The sequence below is a fragment of the Quercus suber genome, unplaced genomic scaffold, assembly GCF_002906115.3.
Source record: "Quercus suber isolate HL8 unplaced genomic scaffold, Cork oak 2.0 scaffold_765, whole genome shotgun sequence".
Classification (NCBI taxonomy): domain Eukaryota; kingdom Viridiplantae; phylum Streptophyta; class Magnoliopsida; order Fagales; family Fagaceae; genus Quercus; species Quercus suber.
This window is the reverse complement of record NW_027070201.1, coordinates 215,486-237,548: the sequence shown is the minus strand read 5'-3', so window position 1 is coordinate 237,548 and position 22,063 is coordinate 215,486. Positions and strand designations below refer to the sequence as shown.

At 36.0% G+C, this 22,063-nt stretch overlaps 1 protein-coding gene across 1 annotated transcript; it reads right to left on the bottom strand.

Annotated features, from left to right (window-relative positions):
• Positions 1-12,692: 12,692 nt before the first annotated feature.
• On the bottom strand, positions 12,693-14,319 carry LOC111997956 (uncharacterized). Its single transcript, XM_024030082.1, has 3 exons — positions 14,095-14,319; positions 13,612-13,843; positions 12,693-13,198 (listed from the first exon to the last, which is right to left on the bottom strand). Exons 1-3 carry the CDS (start codon positions 14,317-14,319, stop codon positions 12,693-12,695), a joined length of 963 nt encoding a protein of 320 aa, XP_023885850.1.
• Positions 14,320-22,063: the final 7,744 nt, after the last annotated feature.

Genomic DNA, 22,063 nt, shown 5'->3' with positions numbered 1-22,063 from the left:
TAGACCAAAGTGTACCAAAAAGGAACGAAATGAACTGAAATAGACCAAATTCAACCACAATAAACCGAATTGGAAGGAAAGGACTGAAGTGGACCAAAATGGAGTGAATGGACCGAAGTGGACAAAATGGGGCACAGTGGACCCAACTAGAACAAATACATCATCTAGAAACAACCAAGACACAATTTGGAGCATGCATGAATTAAAAGAGTAAAATTTTGAAGCTTAAAAATGCATGATTAAAGAAATTCCCAAGTTTTTGAAACCCTAGACTAGGAAAGTGCAGAAATTCAAACAATGTAGGGCAACAAACTCCTTAAAAAAAGGGATATGTGAGTCATTGGTCAAATGGTCCTCTTTGATGTTCAAAATCAACATTTTGAGTCAATTGTTCGATTGGGCTATTTAGCCGTGACCTGAGAAATTTTTTTCTAGGAATAATCCTTAAAGGTACTGAATTTTCTAGTTGTAGAAGAATGGATTTGAAAACATTAGAGAAGGGTCTAAAGGTTTAAGATTTAGGCCCTGTTTGGTTTAAAACTAACTCAATTTTCAGTTTTCAAAACCCATAACTCAAACCCAAAACTCATAACTCAATTCTCAAACCTCACATTCACTCAAAAATGGCAAAACATACGTTTGGCTCAGTTCTCGGGGGAATGGGCAGAGTAATTGTGTGTGGGGGAAGTAAGTAGTAAGTTAGGCAACGTTCATAAAAATTAAGAAAAATAGCATCTCAAGTTTTAGAAACTCGAGATCCATATTAAGAATCGAGTCTCAAAGACTCGCTTTGCAACACAGATCTCGAGTTTTAGAAACTCGAGTTCTATGCAAAATAATTTTTAGTACGATCACTCCTATAGTGGCGTTTTTAAGTTCTATAGTGACGTTTTAAAGCCCTATAGCGGCGTTTTTCTGCAAAATTTTTTTATAAGTGCCCATACTAGGTTCAGGGAGCCCTATAGTGGCCTTTTTAAGCTCTATAATGACGTTTTAAAGCCCTATAGTGGCGTTTTCCTGCAAAATTTTTTCTAAGTGTCATACAGGGAGCTATAATGACGTTTTAAGTCCCTGTAGCAGCGTTTTTCAGAACTCGAGTCTTTAAAACTCGATTTCTACATGGATCTTTTTCCAATTCGGACCCATCCACTTACAAATCAAGACTTAAAAGCTCGAGTTTTATTTTGGAACTCGAGTTTTAGACACTCGAGATGCTAGTTTTCAACATTGTTTTGAAACGTGACAACTAACTAAATTTTTTTTATATTTATTGTTAAATGGAAAAAAAATTCCTCAGTTCTCAGATATGTATCTTTACAATTTTTTCCCAAAACCATGGACCCCGACACTGCCCAGTGATGCCTCTGTTGCTACCTGCGTCTCATTAATGACAAACCCACTTCTTCCACTTCTTCGCAGTTCTGCTTTACTTCTCCTACTTCTTCTTCTTTACTTCTCCAGACTGAAAGAGTCACCGTGTTCTGCCTCTCGCCTCTCACCTCCCACATCAACGAAGCCCACATCGACGCGCGCCGACAACAAAACAGGTATTTTCTCTATGATGTCATTTCTGTTTTATTTATTTATTATTATTTTTTAAGAGTAGCCTCTAGAACACCCACAAAATATTTGTAGAAATGGATTCCGACTGTTTCAAGCTTGATATTTGAAATATTATGTAGTAAAAGCTATCAGGTGTGGAAATACCTTTTGGGTTGATATAAGTGTGAGTCTTTGCATGCTTTAAGATTCGGGTCGTCCCCAGTTTTCCAAAACCAGGTTCGTTTTCTTTTCTCTGTTTTCTTGCTGAGAAAATGTGGGAAATGAAAGTATGTTGAAGATTTTTTTTTTTTTTTTTTTTTTTTATTTTACAACCCCACCAAATGAATAAAAAAAAAAAAAAAAAAAAAAAAACAAACTCAACTAAGCTACAGGTTATAGAACTTTTTGGCTTGATTGAAGTGGGTTTCCAGATTTTTTTTTTTTTTTTTTTTTAATCTTTGAAGAACCAATGGCCCATGAGTCAACAAGGTTCAAAGTTTGCTTATTTTTTTCTTTTTTGGTTTATCCCTTAAGTTTACATTTCTTTCAATTTCGTTTCTTTAACTCAAATTTGCTGGCTACCATATAAAGTGTTTGTTTGTATTCAATGTTCATGTTCTGCTTCTTTTCTAGTTTTTGTCTTTAGTTTCACATTTGTTATTAAATTAGCCAAAATGGCAGGTATCATGTTCGAAGACATCACAACTCTATTACTGGATCCCAAAGCCTTCAAGGACACAATTGATCTATTATTTCAACCTTATTTGATTAGGGTTGAGTTTTGTCTAAAGTTATAAAAGTTTTCCACTTTTTCTGAATGTTTTTCTCCTTTTTGACATTTTTCTGTGATTGGTAAGCTTTCATAAATATAATTACATTACTCTTGGGAGATCAAATAATGCTAGTTTAATGGATGATTAGACAAAAAATGAATTACCCAATAATACGAAAAAAATAAACAAGCATATATCAGAACATTAAGAACCCAACTAGTACTGGCAGAAAATACTATCACATGTGAGTAGAATGCATATGGTACGGAAAGAGTAATTAAAACTTAGAAGAAACCCAATAAAGGAGCCATGGTCACCAGTTAAAAGAGTACTACTGGAGCTGTTAGTATATTAGGCTATACATATTAATCTTTGAAACAAGGTAAAGAAAAACTCTCTCTGTTTTTTAAGAAAATGTAAGATTTTCCTTTGGTTGCATTCCCTATAAATTTAAGTTCAAGTTGCACAATGTTTTCATCCTATTGCAAATTCAGCATATTCTACTTGCTCACTAGTTGGAACAATTATAATTTGAAGGACTTTAAATTGAATTCCTCATACTATGAATTGACATAGAATAGACAAGATTGGGTACTGTTAAACTTTTCAACCAACTTTTTTGTAGATCATGTATCTCTAACTTTTTTTTTTTTTTTTAAATTTTTAGGCATAGGCTGTTAATAACTTTAACATCGGTGAATTCATCGTCATATATGTGGTGTAACTGAAAGGGAATGAGAAGCTGCTGCATGAATGAGGGTCATTCTCAATAGCTGCATGGTGTAACTCAATGTCTTTTAGGCTCTCAAATATTTAGTTGAGCTAAGCAAAAGTAGATCAAGATTTCATTGACCAAAGTAGTCAATACAATCTGCACTAGTGTCATCTCTTACTGCATACAACTTGATGAATAACAGACTTATTGTAACCTTATATATAATATTTCTATTTTGTAATGGTAGAAATCTTTTTTTTTTTCATTTCTATTGTTTATGATTCAGTTGTGTTGTTAGTGCACTAGCTGCCACACCAATGCAGCTTAAGCTGCCACACCAGTGCAGCCTAAGCTGCAACACAGTGCAGCAGGTAGTGCACTAGCTACCACACCAGTTCAGCTCAAGCTGCAACATAGTGCAGCAGGTAGTGCACTAGCTGCCACACCAGTGCAGCCCAAGCTGCAACACAGATCTCTTTCCAGAATGGAGAAATCAAACATAGGGTATCAATTCTTATTAAAAAATTAAAAATTAAAAAACATGTTAAAGACTGTTCTTAGGGGATCCAACTTTAAAAAAATGCTCTCAGATCTCTTTGCAGCCAAATGTATAATTGCTTGAAACTCTAAGGTGATCTTATCAAAAGAAAACGAATTAAATTAGTAACTGCCCTTCAGAAAAGAGAAACAATGAACAACCCTATTATATTGAGTATAATCAATTTTTACCACCTCTTCTACCGTGGCCTACCTTCTTTTTACTGTTTGAATATTATAATGGACATCAGATAGACTATTGTGTTGTCCCTAACATATTATGTAAGTAGCTAAAACTTATGTAAGTACCTCCCATCCTATAATCTCTCTTCATCAAATAATGTACTATACTTCCAAAACCAGTGATATGTGACTTTGCAATAAGAATTGACAGTGGATCACAGACTTGAATGCAAACTTCAAGATAAAATAAGTGAAGCTTTGTTCTTGTTTGAAAATTTGATAGAACCATTGTTCCCACTTCCAAAAAAAAAATCAAGCAACAGAGTAAACGATGATCTATAAGAACAAAAGTAGAGTTTGTTGTATTATTCAAAACAAGTGCAGTACTGTTAGGACATATATGTTTTAACTTGATTAAGAACATATGTCACTTAGTTATGTAAATTGGCTAGTCCTTTGACAAAACGCACTCTACTTGTAATTGGGTAGTTCTAGGTGTTTTTAATACTTCAAGAAACAATGTTTCAAGGTCAAGTGTTGAAGTCATCAAGTCTGTCCAAGAGAAAGCAAGCTGAAGTGCAAGGTTTTTAAAGCTCGACACCTGCTCGATAGCTACCTCGACACCTGCTATCTGTCGAGATTTAAAAAGTCAGATTTCCAATCTGATTTTCTTGCGATCCGTGAATATGTTTTTGGGCCTTCTTTTCTTCTAACCCTAAACATATAAAAGGATTATTTTAAGAGCCGTCAGGTGTGACACAAGTGGCTTTAGCATTGAGCAATCTCTGTTCAAGCAAATTGTGATCAACAGACGAAGTTCTTGACCTAGTTCATCTTCCATCAAGAAGTTGCTGTGTATTTGCACCATAGGGTTTTGTAACCAAGCATCTTCCTGTTATTCATCATAAAGGATGAACTGAAGAACTTTGCAGCCAACCATTCTTCCTTAGTTGGTGTTCTGAAGTCGCGTACTTGGATCCGTGCATTGGTTAGTCACGTACTTAGGAGCCGTGCATCAAAGGTGGAGACTGTCACTACAGATCAAGTCCAATTGGGTATTGGGGTAAGGGTTCAACTGTAGGATGGTAAGGTACTTGGGATTCCTTTACTTGTAACCGCTTGACTTGATAATAGTGGAGTTTCAGGAGTGGTGACCTGAAAATCACCCGGTGGAGTTTTTGCTATTAGGGTTTTCCCTATTCGTAAACAAATCACCGTGTTATTTATTTTCTGCTGCATATTTAGTTGTTGGTAATTTGTTTGTGCTTCCATAAAATTGCATGATTAATTGATTAATTAATTACTTGGCTAAATTAATTAATTAGGGTTAATCATAAGGGGTCATTCAGATTGTGACCTATCAAGGGGTATCAAAGCGGGCACACTCTGATTATGGTTTAATCTTTGCTGTGTTGATTCATTGATCCCTGTTTGTCATGGATAGAGGACATTCTTTAATTATACCTCCTTTATTTGATGGCACTAACTATGCATACTGGAAAGTACGCATGAGAGCTTTCTTGCAGTCTTTAGATGAAAAAGTGTGGCAAGCTGTAAAGATTGGCTGGACTAAGCCAACAGAAGATCCGGCCGATTGGGATGATACTAAGATCAAGGCGGCTAACTTCAACAGCAGGGCGCTAAATGCCTTCTTTAGCGCAGTCACAAATGAAGAGTTCAAAAAGATATCCTCAACTAAAACTGCTAAGGAGGCTTGGACCATCCTCCAGACTACCTATGAAGGCACAAAGGCTGTCAAAGATTCAAAGCTTCAAAGGCTCACTTCAAGCTTTGAAGAAATCAAGATGGAGGAGGATGAGTCGTTTGATGAGTTCTATGCCAAGTTCAAGGACATAGTGAACTCAGCCTTCAATCTTGGGGAAACCATCCCTGAACCCAAGATTGTAAGGAAGGTGCTCAGATCTCTACCTGAGAGATTCCATGCCAAGATCACGGCAATAAAGGAATCAAAGGACATTGACAAGATTCCTTTGACTGAGCTTGTAGGAAACTTGCAAACCTATGAGATAGGATTATCTAGGATTGGCAAGTCAAGTAAAGGTAAAAGCATGGCCTTGAAGGCAAAGAACAGTGATACAGATGAGTCTTCCGATGATGAAGATTCTAAGATGAAGTCCTACATCACTCGGCAGTTCAAGAAATTTATGAAGAATGCCAATGGAAGGAGTTTCGACAAGGACTGTAGACAGTTCAGTTCTTCTCAGTCTAAAAGCCAAGACAAAGGGAAGAAGGATGCTAAGGATGGAAGTCAGTACACTGTTCCTGCAGGACCAAAGTGCTTTGGATGTCATCGGTTCGGACACATGAAACATGAGTGTCCTACATATCTCAAGAGCATTGGGAAAAGCAAGGCACTTGTTGCAACTCTAAGTGACACTGAGCCTGAAGATGATTCCGACAATGAGGATAACGGAATCTTAAATGCCTTCATTGCCACAGTCAATCCTACTGAAGGGATTGTTGAAGAAGTGGATGAAGAAGAAGAACTGGTGGAGTCAAAATTTGAGAAAATGGATGATCAAGATGATATCCATTCAGCCTATGAGAAGCTTTACAAGCTCTCTGAAAATCATGAGAAATTATACAGGCTGACCACCAAGAAGCTCAGTGATGTGGAACTTGATCGTGAAGAGTTGTCCACAAAGTTTGATAAGGCGAATCAAACTATTGGAGCACTGAGATTTGAAAACAACTTTTTGGCTGAGAAGACCAAGAAGCTTGAAGCAGAGCTGTTTCAAGTCAGAGCTCAACTAGAGAGGACTTCAAGTGCAAAGCTTGATGAGATACTTAGCAATCAGAAATTTGCTTCGGATCGAACTGGTGTAGGGTATGGTATTTCTTTCTCTAATACTGCTTCTACTAGCAATACTGTTTTTGTTCCTCCTGCTAATAATTCTGAAATTGAGAATATTGATGTTAAAACTGAATTAGCTAGTGAGAACTTAGACAAGGGTAAATCTATCTTAAGAGCACCCCCTAAGCAAGATAAGAAAGATGCTAAAGTCCTTAGGGCTAAGAAGGCTAACTCTCAAAAGCCTAAACAAAAGAAGCAGCATCTCTGTCATCATTGTGGAGCTGCCGGTCATACTAGACCAAATTGCTATAAGTGGTTAGCCACTCAACAGAGCAATGGCATGATAGCATCTGGAAGCCAAAATCAGCTTCAATCCTCTCTTGCTCCTCTTGGAGATCTTCTGAAAGCCCTCATGTTCCTTTCGAACTTGAACGGGTTAAATTCTTCCCCCTCACCGCCGGTTCAAGGATTCAATCAAAGGAAAGGCTCTTCCAAGGTGTGGAAGAAAAAGGACTTTAAGTGATTTCATCACTTTCTTTTCCCTTATTGTTTTTCTGTGTATTGCATTGCTTGTGTGTTTTGTTTTTCTGCTGAGTCAGTCTAGTTTTTGCTTTATTTTGTTTAACATGTTTTGTGTGTTTACTTTCAGTTTTGTTTATTTTGTTTTTGATATAAAAAAAAAAAAAAAAAAATCAGAAAAATACAAAAACAGTGTGTGTTTTGTGTACTTTGGTACTTGTGTACCTTGGATGGCCAATGAAACAAAGTTTTCTAAACTTTGTATCTCTTGTAGTTTAGATGAGCATCTCTATGCACAACTAAGCAAGTGAGCTATGTGGCTCTTGTTTGTGATGAGTAAGATTAGGTTATCTCTTAAAACTTAACACTCATATCACTCTTTTTGACGGGTAGGACTAGAAAATCCTAAGAGAAAGGCATAAATAACCATCTCACCATTATTGCCCGCCAATCATAATATGACACCTGTATGCTTCGGCATAGCAAAAGTGCAGTGTCAAAGACATTCGTATGCTTCGGCATAGCAAAAGTGCGATGTCAAATGCTTAACATCTTGGGTATTTCTTTTCTCTCTTTTATATACCCATGTATGATATGCTAAAATAAAAGAAAACATGCAAAGAAAATAAAAAGCAAAAAGATTAAAAATGCTTTATATATGGTTGCAAGCGTGTATTCTAGGAGATGTGGGAGTTATAGGATGTACCTCGAAGGTGATAGTCCCTATCAAACAGTTATGATTGTGTGTGAGTTAAAAGTTATTTTCTCATATCTCAGATCGTCATAACATTTATACACATATGCAATCTTGCGATGTTTTTCACACACAACACGCAATATTCTTTGCTACTTTTGATACATGTGCAGGTACAATGTGATTTGGCCATCACAAAGGTTTTACATGTGCTAATGTATGCTCACTAAACTGTCATAACTTGTTTTTGAAATATAAAATTGGTTAGACTTGTTTAGTGTGTGTGTGTGTTTTGCATGATCCTTGTGCTTATTTTCTTGTTGAGAGATGTTTTTGAGAGGTTTATATGTTGAGTGGATCTTTGGTTGAGATGTGTGTTGGATTGCATTCATGTCTGTGTTTTTCCTTTCTCGAAAAACTGGTTTTTACTGCTGGCTCGACACCTCCCTCGACACCTCCTCGATACCTGTCATCTGTCGAGCTTCTCAAGTTGTTTCTTATCGCAATCTCGACACCTCTTCGACACCTGATGGATCGATCGAGAAAGTCTCTGTCCCCTCGATAGATTCTCGACACCTGATGGATCGATCGAGATTCACTTATGCTGTTTGAGTCTTCTTTCTCGACACCTGTCTCGATACCTTGTGGATCGATCGAGATTTCTTCTGTCTTCTCGACAGCTTCTCGATACCTTGTCGATCGATCGAGCTTCTTGAATCTGCATTTGGCCTTGTACCTCGATACCTCTCGATACCTGCATCTGTCGAAGGCATTTTTCCTCGATACCTTCCTCGACAGCTTCCTCGATACCTCTCGACACCTCAGCTGTCGAGAATTACTGAGGTGCCTATTTAAGAGCAGATCGCGATTTTTCACTCATTTCTCTCGATCTCACTCGATCTGTCCGTGGCTTTTCATCTTCCAAACTTGGTTTTCTCACTCAATCTTCAACCCCACTTGGATCTTGCTCATTCCTTGCTTCAATCTCTTGGTAAGATCACTTTTCCCTTCCTTTTTCATGCATTTCATGTTTGAAAACCTAGTTTTTGGGATTTTTCATAAAAATTTGGGGTTTTTCAAAATTGTTGAGTTTTTCTTCAAATTTTGGGTTGGGTTTGCACTTAGATGATTTCAAAATGTCATACATTGCATTTCATTTGCATTATAATGATATTTACATGCATTTAGATGTGTGCTTTATGTTTGTGTGCTGCTAGGATTGGATTGGGCTGAGCCCATGATGTTTTTTTCTTTTCATGTCACATGCTCATGCATTCCCATGCATACGTACTTGTTGTTCAACATATTTGATATATTTGAACTGTGTTGGGACTTTTCTGATTGTCTCCCTCTCTATCTTTTTCTCATTCTTTTACGTTAGTCGTGTCTATGGCACCCAAACGTAAATCTACTCCTGCTCGGAACCCTCTGCGTTCTGGAGCTTCTACTTCTTCAGATACTACTCCCTTTAACATTCGGTTCCGTGATGGAGATGCTCATAAGGCATTTTCGGAGAACTTTTCTAAACGAGGTGTTCATTCGGAACGCCACGTTATTCTGGCGGACTTCGCCGATACTGACCTTCCCTCTGTCATTAACAGTAGGGGATGGGGGTCACTGTGTGACATCCCGGTCACTTGCCCTCTCGTGCTGATACAGGAGTTCTACTCCAACATGCACGGGATTGATCTTTCAGTACCTCATTTTGTTACTCGCGTTCGAGGTATGCGCATTCCTGTCACACCGCAACTTGTTGCGGATGTGCTTAGAGTACCTAGGATAGAGTTTCCAGATTACCCCTCTTGTGAGCGTCTGAGGACTGTGTCCAAAGATGAGCTCATCTCTGCTTTTTGTGAGCGCCCTGCTGATTGGGGTGAGCATCAGTTCACATCATGTAGGCCTTTTGCTAAAGGTCCTAGATTCATTAACATGGTGATGACTTTTGTTCTCCATCCTCTTTCTCACTATAACTCTATCACAGAGCCTCGTGCTCGATTTTTGCTTTCTTTGCTTGAGCATCTTACCATAGACTTCCCTTCTCACTTCATCCGATCTATCATAGAGGTCTATCTTGATTCGGCGTCCCGTGATAAGCTCATCTTTCCTTCTGCTATCACGCGGATTCTACGCCATTTTTCTGTTCCCTTTCCTGTGTCCGACCACTTCACACACATATCTGCCATAGATGCCGCTACCGTAAAACGTAGTGAGGCGCAGTTCAGGTCGAGACAGCCAGGTGCCACTCCTCCCTCCCGTTCGGCGCCATCCAGATCCGCTCCATCTACATCTGCTCCTTCTTCCTCTTCGAGCGATGTATCCCTTGGTGATATTATGGCGCAGCTGCAGCGCATGGACACTCGTCTTGATACACTCTCTGCTGAGTTGTATCAGGTGAATGTTCGTGTGGGTCGTATTGCACGACGGCAGGCGATCATGGGTGGATTTGCTCCAGAGGCTACTCCTTCACCATCTACTCCAGCAGCGTCAGATTCTGAGGATGATGAGGATGATGATGATGATGATGATGGGGATGCTAGCTCTGCCGATGAGATGTCTACATGACACTCTACCCTTTGTCACTCGTGACAAAAAGGGGGAGTAGTTTTGGGCTATGAGAGTAGTCATCTTAGGGGGAGAGTTAGTATAGGACATTTTTGATAGGGGGAGTGTTGTCATATTTTTGAGGGATGTAGTGAGGCTATATGTATTTTTTTCTTATCTCTTAGATACATTGGTCTTGTATATGAGGTCCTTTGACCATTTTTACATACATTGTACTTATCTTATCTCTTATATATGTTGATGTATGTTTCTTTCACCTCTCTCTTCATGTGTTGTTTCTTTTCTATCTTTATACACATGTTCTTTATACTTGTATGCAATCTATTTATTTCTGTTTCACACAAGATGCCTTGATGAGTTTTGTTTAAAGTGTTTCAGAAATACAGGTTGTCAAAGTCTACTTATCATAAGCTCTCTTCTTGCAAAGTTTTTCAAGAGTTTGTGTTAGGATAGATTTTATTGTATTCAACAAGTGAATATGAGTTGAGTGATTTATGACTTCTCTCATATGCTCATTTGTTTGTTGTGGTTTTGTCACGGATTGCCAAAGGGGGAGATTGTTAGGACATATATGTTTTAACTTGTTTAAGAACATATGTCACTTAGTTATGTAAATTGGCTAATCCTTTGACAAAACGCACTCTGCTTGTAATTGGGTAGTTCTAGGTGTTTTTAATACTTCAAGAAACAATGTTTCAAGGTCAAGTGTTGAAGTCATCAAGTCTGTCCAAGAGAAAGCAAGCTGAAGTGCAAGGTTTTTAAAGCTCGACACCTACTCTATAGCTACCTCGACACCTGCTATCTGTTGAGATTTAAAAAGTCAGATTTTCAATCTCATTTTCTTGGGATCCGTGAATATGTTTTTGGGCCTTCTTTTCTTCTAACCCTAAACATATAAAAGGATTATTTTAAGAGCCGTCAGGTGTGACACAAGTGGCTTTAGCATTGAGCAATCTCTGTTCAAGCAAATTGTGATCAACAGACGAAGTTCTTGACCTAATTCATCTTCCATCAAGAAGTTGCTCTGTATTTGCACCATAGGGTTTTGTAACCAAGCATCTTCCTGCTATTCATCATAAAGGATGAACTGAAGAACTTTGCAGCCAACCATTCTTCCTCAGTTGGTGTTCTGAAGTCACGTACTTGGATCCGCGCATTGGTTAGTCACGTACTTAGGAGCCATGCATCAAAGGTGGGGACTGTCACTATAGATCAAGTCCAATTAGGTATTGGGGTAAGGGTTCAACTGTAGGTTGGTAAGGTACTTGGGATTCCTTTACTTGTAACCGCTTGATTTGATAATAGTAGAGTTTCGGGAGTGGTGACCTGAAAATCACCCGGTGGGGTTTTTGCCATTAGGGTTTTCTCCATTCGTAAACAAATCACCGTGTTACTTATTTTCCGCTGCATATTTAGTTGTTGGTGATTTGTTTGTGCTTCCATAAAATTGCATGATTAATTGATTAATTAATTACTTGGCTAAATTAATTAATTAGAATTAATCACAAGGGGTCATTCAGATTGTGACCTATCAAGTACCATTTCAATGCATCTAGTTATAGATAGTATACATGATAAGTATTAGGAACCATATTCTAAATAACTCTGTTCTTTTCAGCAGCATGCAACCACCACTAACAAATTCAGATAACATAGTTATACCTTTAAAGGATAAGGTGCTTATTATCTGTGTTTCTATTGAAAGAACACCATTTTTTTATTGTAGTGGTTCAATTTGCACTAGCTGTCATCAGATATTGCTTTGACTCACCAAGCAACATAGTGCAGCAGATAGTGCACTAGCTGCCACACCAGTGCAACCCAAGCTGCAACACAGTGCAGCAGATATGAAGAGTTACAGCAAATATATATAACAGATATGAAGAGTTACAGCAGATATGAACTAATCCGTACAACTGATATATACAAATTAGTTCAATCAATATACAATTCTCATTTTCAATCACAACTTGGTCACAGAAACAAAGGACTAGCTGCTGCTTGCTTGTACCAGTGAAAATGTAAAGGATGCAATACATATGAGGCAAAAAGGAAGTACAACCAATTGCATATAAGCATGTCCACCTATTTTTACATTGCCAAAAGGAATTACATCGGAAATGTCAATGGATTATTGACATTAAGCCATAACATGTAACCATTGTTATAGTTAATGTAAATTTACAAAAAGGTGCATCATAATGAAAAAAGAATGCATCATGTATCTAAGGGACTTCTAGTCATAGTACCTAACTTTATACAAAAGTCGCCACAAAAAGTCATAGGCAAAGGTAATAACTCTATACAACAAGTCCCAACAAAAAGGCGGTGAATCCGTATACGTGTCCACCATCAACCCCATTGTCGCGCGTACTCCTCCCACATGTGGGCAGTCACATCATCCCTAAACTCACCCATTGCCCTCTTCGCTGCATCAGACATCTCCCTCACATGCCTTCGTTCAGCACTTGCACTCGACTCAGGAGAATTCCCATTGTTCCTAGCTTGTACATCATCTCTATTAACGTCAAGGTTCTCCCATGAGTTAAACATTTCATCTCTACGATTATTGATGCATATGAAATTGTGTAACGCACAACACGCAGAAACAACCAAACGTTGTCGAGATTCCTTATAGTTTGCCATGCAACTCAATATGGGAAAGCGAGCCTTAAGGACTCTAAAACTCGTCTCAATTACCATGTGCAACGAAGAGTGTCTATAGTTAAACAACTCTTTCCCCGATGCCGGTTGCCTATTGCTCCTCCTGAATTCTTGAGCATGATATCGGGTGGACTTGCGTGGAGGAAGAAACGATGCACCAATAGGGTACCCCAAATCAACCAAGTAATACGACCCTACAAGAATAGCATATCTCAATTACTAATAGGAACCTACATAAAGGAAAATAAGACAAAAGGAATGAAAAGCTACCACATAAAGTGTTCAGCTAAAATATTCTTAAAGGCTGCTGCAATTGCAAGGTATAGTGAATGCATGTTTTATATATATAAAATGTAGAATGCAGAATTTGTATAATGCAGAATGCAGAATTTTAGTGCAAAATGCAGAATTGTAATGCAGAATGCAGAATTTTAGTGCATAATGCAGAATTCTAGTGCAGAATGCAGAATTTTAATGCAGAATTAGAACAGAACATAACAAAACGTAGAATTAGAACAGAAAACAAAATGAACAAATAGCAAATAGAATTCAGAATTATAATAGAACAGAATTCAGCACAGAAAAAATTAGGACAGAAAAGCAATACCTCTCGGTGGCCATGGGAATCCATGCTTCGAGTCTTTAATAGCTTCTTCGAAGACCTTTGAGTCATGGACACTTCCCTCCCAACCAGAGTGGACATATGTAAACTTCATATCATGGTCGCATGCGCACATAACGTTGGTTGTAATCAAGCTCTTGCGACTCCTGTGAGGCTGGGTTTGGTCACTTGGAGGCCGAGCACTAATATGCGTTCCATCAATAGCTCCTATGCTTCTCTACATTGAAGAGAGCCAATTATTTGTATTAGACATCTCTATATGTGAATGAAGGAATACAAAATAGTAATATGTGCGAACATACTCATTGAAAGAACTTGTATTATGAAATGATTTACCTCAAACTAAGGGTAGTATTTGTTATTCGACCGCATATGCTCTGGAAGGCCTACCACATTCGGATCAGGCTTGATTAAATGTTGGCCATAGGTGTGGACAGCCTACAACACCCTACGGAACTTGCAACTAACAGTTTCAGTGGAATGTTGGAACCTATCACCCACAGGTCGCATCCGAGTATTATGGCCGACAATGTACAAGAATATGGCAACAGCCTCCTGCACATCCACACGCCCCTTCCTTTTCTTCAAGTACCCATGTTGTTTCAGCTCATCCACCAAATGATAGAACAAGTCTAATGTCATGCGGAACATGTCATGACAATTGGTAGGATTGCCATCCCTCACTTCATCCATGTAGTCTTTCCCACTCAAAATGCTAGTACGCAATGGGCGCTTGTCGTAATGCCGCTAGAAATAAGCCACCATCTCGCTAACAAGTGGAAATACAATCCAAAACTCATCCTCCTCACTGTCATAGTCTGAATTTGTGTCTGCACCAGTGTCCATGTCATGATCACAGTCACTAACATCCATATCATCACCGCATTCAGAACTCTCCATGTCATCATCATCAGAGTCAAAGTAAGCATCATCAAAATCGAAGGTCCAAAAAGGATCATTGGGGGAGACCATTCTACCCTATACCCTACAAAAACCAAAGTATCATTACCAATTTATTGCAATATGTAAATTGACAGAAGGAGTAATAAGTGGTACTAAAGATGTTGCAATAACGTTAGCACAACTCTCTTTATAATGTAAGTACTAAAAAACAATTACCATAGAAATGATACAATACTAAAAAAAACACCAAGTACATAACAGCAATTACCAAACCCACATGCTAATGTAGATTGCATCAAGTAGAGATCACCAAGTGAGAAAGCACACATACTAATATATGCTAATCATGTCAAATACACATGCATAGTTCACAACAATTACCATCACAACAAAAACAGCTTTAAATGTTCAGCTGAACAAGGCAAATACAACCAAAAGTCCAAGATCATCTACGCACACACATCAAGTCTTTAAAAGCTACAACTAAAGTGATTCACATCCGAATCACAATAATCAACATAAACTGAAATAAGAAGTCTCCATTAATTTTCTAGGCCGTGAGCATAGCACTCCATCCACCTCTTCCTCCTATGTTCTGGCATGCCCATGAACACCACCCGTCTCTTTTTTTTTTTGGAGAACCTTTGAGAAGTTAATGTAGGTGTCATCATCAAGATCATTGTATTGGTTCAGCACCTCTAAAGCCCTCCCAAGGGAGCAAGGATTGCCACAGGTGGCAGATTGTGCAACATGGTCGAAGCTGCCCATAGACTTGCCCTTTTTCTTGTTAAACCATTCCCTTGCCAACATAGTGTACTCTTGAAGAGCAATGGTCATTTCACTAGCCTTATATGATTTCTTGGCAACCTTCTTCCCCTTGCCAGTAGGCTCTTCAATGGGGCGTTTGTCCGCACGTTGGGTTTGCTCTGTAGGAAGGGGATCATCTTGGGTTATGCCCTCCATGTCAGGATTGTAGCAATCATCAGCACCCAACTGGGTACGACTCCTCTCATTGGCAATTTCCTCCTCTAGGGCACGCTCTTCATCACTATCTAGGGATAGTGTGTTTGATGAAATCTGAAAGGCACCAATTGCAGCATTAGCAGCAAATAGCTGCCGTAGTTTGTCATAGGTAGGACATCCACTCTTTCGCAATGCATTTGCTTTAGGATCAGCCTGAAATGAGAAGATGTACATCAAACTCATACTAATACAAAATAGAAAATTACGAACATTTTACCAAGGAATTAGGGTAGTAAATCTAACATACCGCAGTCACATTCGCCTACACCTCCTCAGAAGCAGTAACCGTTTGGGTTGTCTCATCTCACCCCAACCCGGTATGGCTTAAAAGCTAGCTCCACCTTTTATGCTTACTTCTAAGCCTATTATGCTTCTGTTGCAGTTGCTTAGGGCGAAAACTCTTCCCCGTTTGCTCATTTAGGGCATTCGTCATTGATATCCAAACTGGACCCCCTTAAAAATACCATGTTCCATATTCCCCTTTTGTTGTTCATCCACCATAAGATCAATGAACATTTTTTCAATGTGGGCAGGCCACAATTTGTCCTCAGCATTTTGAGATTCTTGTGCCATCTAATACAAATATACCAACACAATTGCAGAGATGTTAATATATATATATATATAGTTCTATGAATTGGCCACTTCATTTCTATTGGAAGAGGAGGTAATTGGTTGATTACTTTGCGCCATAATTGTGGTGTTTTATTTATTTATTTTTTTGCAAAAGAAAAATTAAGAATTTAAAAAACTAAAATTATACTTGTATCTACATTTCAATTCTACTCCTGGTCTATTATTATTTCCTTAACTATTTCCATTTAAGAAAGTTTAATATGCTTTAGAAAAGCAATTTGAATTTCTTCGGAAAAACAAAACTATGTGAATTAGCTAGTTAAAACTTAATAATGCACTTAAAAAGTAATAAAGAAGAAATAGAAAGAAAACACACACACGCAAATGGTTCTCCCAAAAGCTCATATGTCAACATCTTTATTATTTAGTTCTATCGTATATGCATTACAATGCACCTATTTATATATAGTAACCTATTTTTAAGCTAACCCTAGACTTACTCTAGAGCTATAGTACATGCAGTACAATAGGATTATTGCTACAACAATATTTATTATTTAGGACTAAAATTGTATAATGAGCAATTGGGCGGGCCCTGATGAATTCATGCATATCTCAAATTCAACTTAAGATGAAAGTTTGAACACATTAATTTGAATTTGGAACAAAAAGTGCAACTACCAGGTAGGTAGTACAGATTGGATGGAACATGAATATTAAAATAGGTTGAAAAGAAGACTAAAAACTCTGCATATCTATGTTAAAAACACCAAAAAATATAAATTGAGTTCTATTCTAACCATCCGGTTGGACCTGCATTAGCTGTTGTCCTGAGCTAACTAAATCTAACTAAACAAGGGGGTTTCCTTTAATTACAATTACAAGTCTTGTGCATTCATATATGAATTGTTATAACAAGGAGAAAAGGCCCCCAAACTCCCTCTTTGACAAGTTCATTGTTTTGAGCTACCTGTTATGATCACACGTAATGCTTCTCCTCATCATGCTCTTCAATTTTTGAGAGTGAAGATAATCAGTGGGTTTTTTTTTTTAACTCAACATTTTTTAAGTATTCCCTATCAGACCCGTTTCTCTAAAGGTAGGAAAATAAATTAAACAAATGGCAATTTCAGTTCATCAATTAAACAAATGGGTCACATAAATTTCACACCACAACAAAGAAAGAAAGACCCACTTCAATAAAACACATAATGAACAGAAAGACCCAGGTGCAGATCAGTAAAATAGAAATTATAAAAAGAAAGAAAGATTGAAGATGAGTCCATGGAGAAAAACCCACTTCAACACACTCACCAATACCCACTTCAGTTCAAATGGTCTTTGCAATGGACATAGAAAAATGCAACGGACAGAGAAATACCAAAATACCCACTTCAGTTCAAATGGTCATTGACAATGGAGTGGGAGATAGAGATATACACACCTGGGAGAAGATCACAAATTGCGTTCAAATGGTCTGTTGCAATGGACAGATGTAAGTTCTTCAAACCCACTTCAATTCAGACCCAGGTGCAGGAACTTCAAACCCACTTCGTGCTTCTTCTTTTTTTTTTTCTTTTTTTTTTTTTGGAGAACCCACTACGTGCTTGGATTTGATAGAGTAATGAAATGTGAGAGGGAAATGAGAAAGGGGGGAAAATTTTGGCTGAAATATTTTTAGGGAACTGAGAAAGAGAATTTTTCGCTGAATTTGTAGCGGTAATATAATAAATTGATTTGAGCTGACATGACAATACAGAAGGCTGTGGGCTCCACGAGGTCAAGAATATTACATATTTGCCATTGAGTTATGTAACTCAGAAACTGAAAACACCAATTTGGTGTTTCCAGTTTTCTGCACTGTAGCTCAACTCAAACTGAGTTTGAGTGATGAAAACAAGGAGAGAAAATCAAGCCAAACACAAGGTTTTCAATGGGTCCCACGCAATTCTCAGTTTGAGTGATGAGAACTGAGTCATATGACTCAAAACAACGCTAATCCAAACAAGGCCTTATTATCCAAGTCCAAGGCTTTCCAGATTCCACTCTTCTTGCAACCGTTATGTTTGGTGATTTGAAAAATAATTAGGAGTATTATGAAATTAATATTATTTTCCAAATTATCTCATTTAGGTTTTAACCTAAAAAATTAGGCACAACTAAGAGAATATAATAGATGCGTATGGTATACAGAAATGTTTGTTCAATTTATACATGTAGTAAAGAATATTGCAAATACATTATGCCATGCATGTCTTGTGTATTGTCGTTGTAGAAAAGGTCACGTTTACGTGTTGCTCCCATGACTAGGGCGGCTGAAATATGATTAATTATGAATCAAATCACAATATCCACCTTCACAATACTTTAATCTCCACATCACTAATTACATAATCCAGATCATGGCCCACATATTGCCCCCATTAATAGGATCATTGAAAGTATTTCATGACAAAGAATTTAATCAGGCGTACATACAAATATGATCGGTTTAGTTTTGCAAATGCAATAGCTCAAGAATTATAGGAAAGTAATCTATATATATCATATCATGTTATATCATATTATATATATATATATAATAAAAGTTGGGCTTAGATGTCGTAGTTGCGCCAAGTAGCAGCACCAAATTGCAAAAATTTTCTTAAATTTTTAAATTAAAAAAAAATTACATAAAAAAAGTCTAATGCATCTTAAATTGCAGCAATGTAGACGTAGTGTAATCTAATTCTTCTTATTTTTTAATTACTCCATTTAAAAATAAAGGTCTAATGCATCTTAAATTAGTAGTATCACGGCATTGTAAATCTATCCCAAAAAACTATATATATATATATATATATCACCCTTTCAACAAAAAAAAAACAAAAACAAAAACACTTTTGCTGAAGATAAAAAGTTGATTGGCCGAGGAAAACTTCAATAAATATCATATGGTGATGTATATCAGCATTTAGATCTAGGCTTTGATGAATAATCCTAACAAACCATATATAATGTAAATCTATCCAAAAGTCCATATATATCCCCCAAAGAAAAAGGCATTGTTGGTGAGGATAAAAAGGTAGATCGGAAGAGAAAAAGTTTGATAGATGTATATGGTGATATGTATATATATATATATATATAATCAGGAAATTTTTAAATAAAACGAATTATATTTCGTATCAACTTCTTAGAGATCTATATTAACATACACCTTTTTTTTTTTTTTTTTGAGAATGATATTAACATAGACTTCAAGGAGTTTAGGGTATTTGATTTTTATTTGGACTCCTTTTTTAGGTCAAGTATGTATATATATATATACACGGTGTATTTTTTTTCATTCTCCAACTTATTATACAGTTTTTTGGTTTAGGCTTCCATTTTCCTACCTACAATCATGTAGGGTATATGTTTGTTTACTAATCAAATTGAATACGTTTTATGTATTTGTTGCCTTTTGTTTAAGCTAATTTCCTTATGTTTGATCTAATTTATATGTTAATGGTTTGATCCAATTTAATTATTTTGTTGTCCAATATTTAATTATATCCTAAATTTGTTCAATCTTCATCAAATCAAATTTGGAGCATAAGGGTAAGAGTTTCACATCAAAATTTTTTACTGAATTGTTCTTATTAACATGTTTTACTTTTACTTGCCCATGAGATCATTTATTCTAATCAATTTCTTTATTGAATTCTTCTTATCAGGTTTTTACTTACAATTTTTTGTTTAATTCTTATAACATGTTTTATACACTTTCATTAATTCAAATACATTCAAATAGAGATGGTTAACAAAAAAACAAAATTTCTCCAAGCTGCCTTAAGCAAGGAAGTGACAGAAATGTTGCAAGAAACAAAAGATGACTTATGGCACTAGCAAGTTTTGAAGGTCAATAAGGTTGGTAATTTCATTAATCTTTTTTTTTTTTTAAATGGCCAAATTTTGGAAATTTAATTCCCAAATTTTTTGAATCTTTACGATGTCATCATTCTTCCAATATCAATTTTTTTATGTATTGATAATTTTTACTCTTGAGCCGTCACTATAAAATAGGCAATTTTTTTTCCTTACAATTATGGAACTTATTTGACTAAATTAATAAAATCAAAGTTGAAATGATAAATTTATTTATTTATTTTAAAGCCCAATAATAAGTGGTCATAGAGTCATATGTAAGTTGTCGTAGTAAATTCCAATCATAGACTACTAAATTTACATACAATTTTGCAATCTATATGGTTCTATTTTTTTTTTTTTTTTTTTAACTTGGTTTAATTTTCTTCTTTATTATTTTTTTTTTAAAGGTTTGTCAAGAAAGATTTCAAACATCTTAAGAAAGGTTTGTAATCTATATGTAGAACTTTACAAAAAAATCTACTATTTAAGAATGCTAAAATCAATCAATAGAAAACAAAAATTAAGTGAAGAATTGTAGAAGGAAGGATTTGACTTTTTCAGTGAGAATAGCTATCTTTTTTTTATTTTTTTTTTATTTTTTTTTTTTTTGCGTTTCTATTTTTCTATTAACGTAGTTCAATAATTAATTAAATTTTATGATTTTTTAAAAATATTTTACATAATGCAATTCATTTTAATTATTTATTTATTTTTTTTTTTAGATTTGGTGTTCTTAATTGATTGTGCAGATTATTTCCTCAATTATGACAATATTAAAATGGCTAGACACGAGTGCCAATATCAAAATGGCTAGACACAAGTAATTTATATGTAAACTTTTACATTTAAATTGCAATACAATTTTTGTTTTCTCTTTAAGTACTTTTATTTATCTATTTTTGACATTATTTTGATTGTGCTACCCTAGAAGGTATAGATATTTTTATATCTATATATATATATATATATAATTAAATTACAAGTTTACTACTAAGAGCTTTTAGAATTTTAAAAGTTTCCATAATTTTTTAAATTATTTTATAATATCTTCTTTTGCAAAAAAAAAAAAAAACTTACATAATATACATTTTCCATGTAACTTAGTTTTTTTACTATTTTATTTGTTATTATATTTGATTATATTATCAAAAAACCATATTTTTTTTAATTTATATATAAGTTTTTTATTAAGCCGTGCATCGCACGAGTATAATACTAGTATATATATAAAACCGAAACCTTTGAAACTCCCACAATTTTTTACATCAGCTTTTTTAATTTATATTTTTTTTAGACAAAAAAAAAAAAAAAGAGAGAGAGACTCACGTTATAACTCCTTTCTTCCCACCTCAAAACCCTAGCAAACCTATCCCTCTCTCAACTGTTGTGAAAGACATCTGCATTGATGAAGGAGTGCCTTCCCAAGAGAAGATCCTATTTGAGAGTGGTACGGATGAGAAAACTCTTTGCATCTTTTTGCCTGCTGAGAAGGATCAAAACAAAGCGAACTGTTGAAAAAGAAGATATTGATACGTCCATTCCAGATGCTTCCCAAGGATTTGATGATGACAGGGGAAGACTCACCTGATACTATTCCGAATGATGTCTCCAAAGAGATGTTTTTTCCTGGAGAGAAGCTTCCAGTTGTAGATATGGGCACATATACTTCCCACTAACTTCCCCCCTACGTCTTCGAACAATGATGAAGTTGAACAACAGCCGTTCCAGGGTATTCATCTCTTAGCCAAAGTTTTTTGTTTTTAATTTTTTAATAATGTGAAAACATTTTTTTTTAGATAATTGTTAAAAAATTAAAACAAGATTCATATGAGGAATAATCCGATCCTATACTTTTCTTTTTCAAATAACAAACAATGATGAGGTATATCTGATTTTATAATTAATATATATATATATATATTTATTTATTTATCATTGGCACTTGCGCCATCAGCAATTTTTCGACCAAATTGGCTCATTCTCCAGTCACTACCATCGAGAAATCAAATCCATGTTAGGGTTTTTCTATTTAGTTGAAAATTTT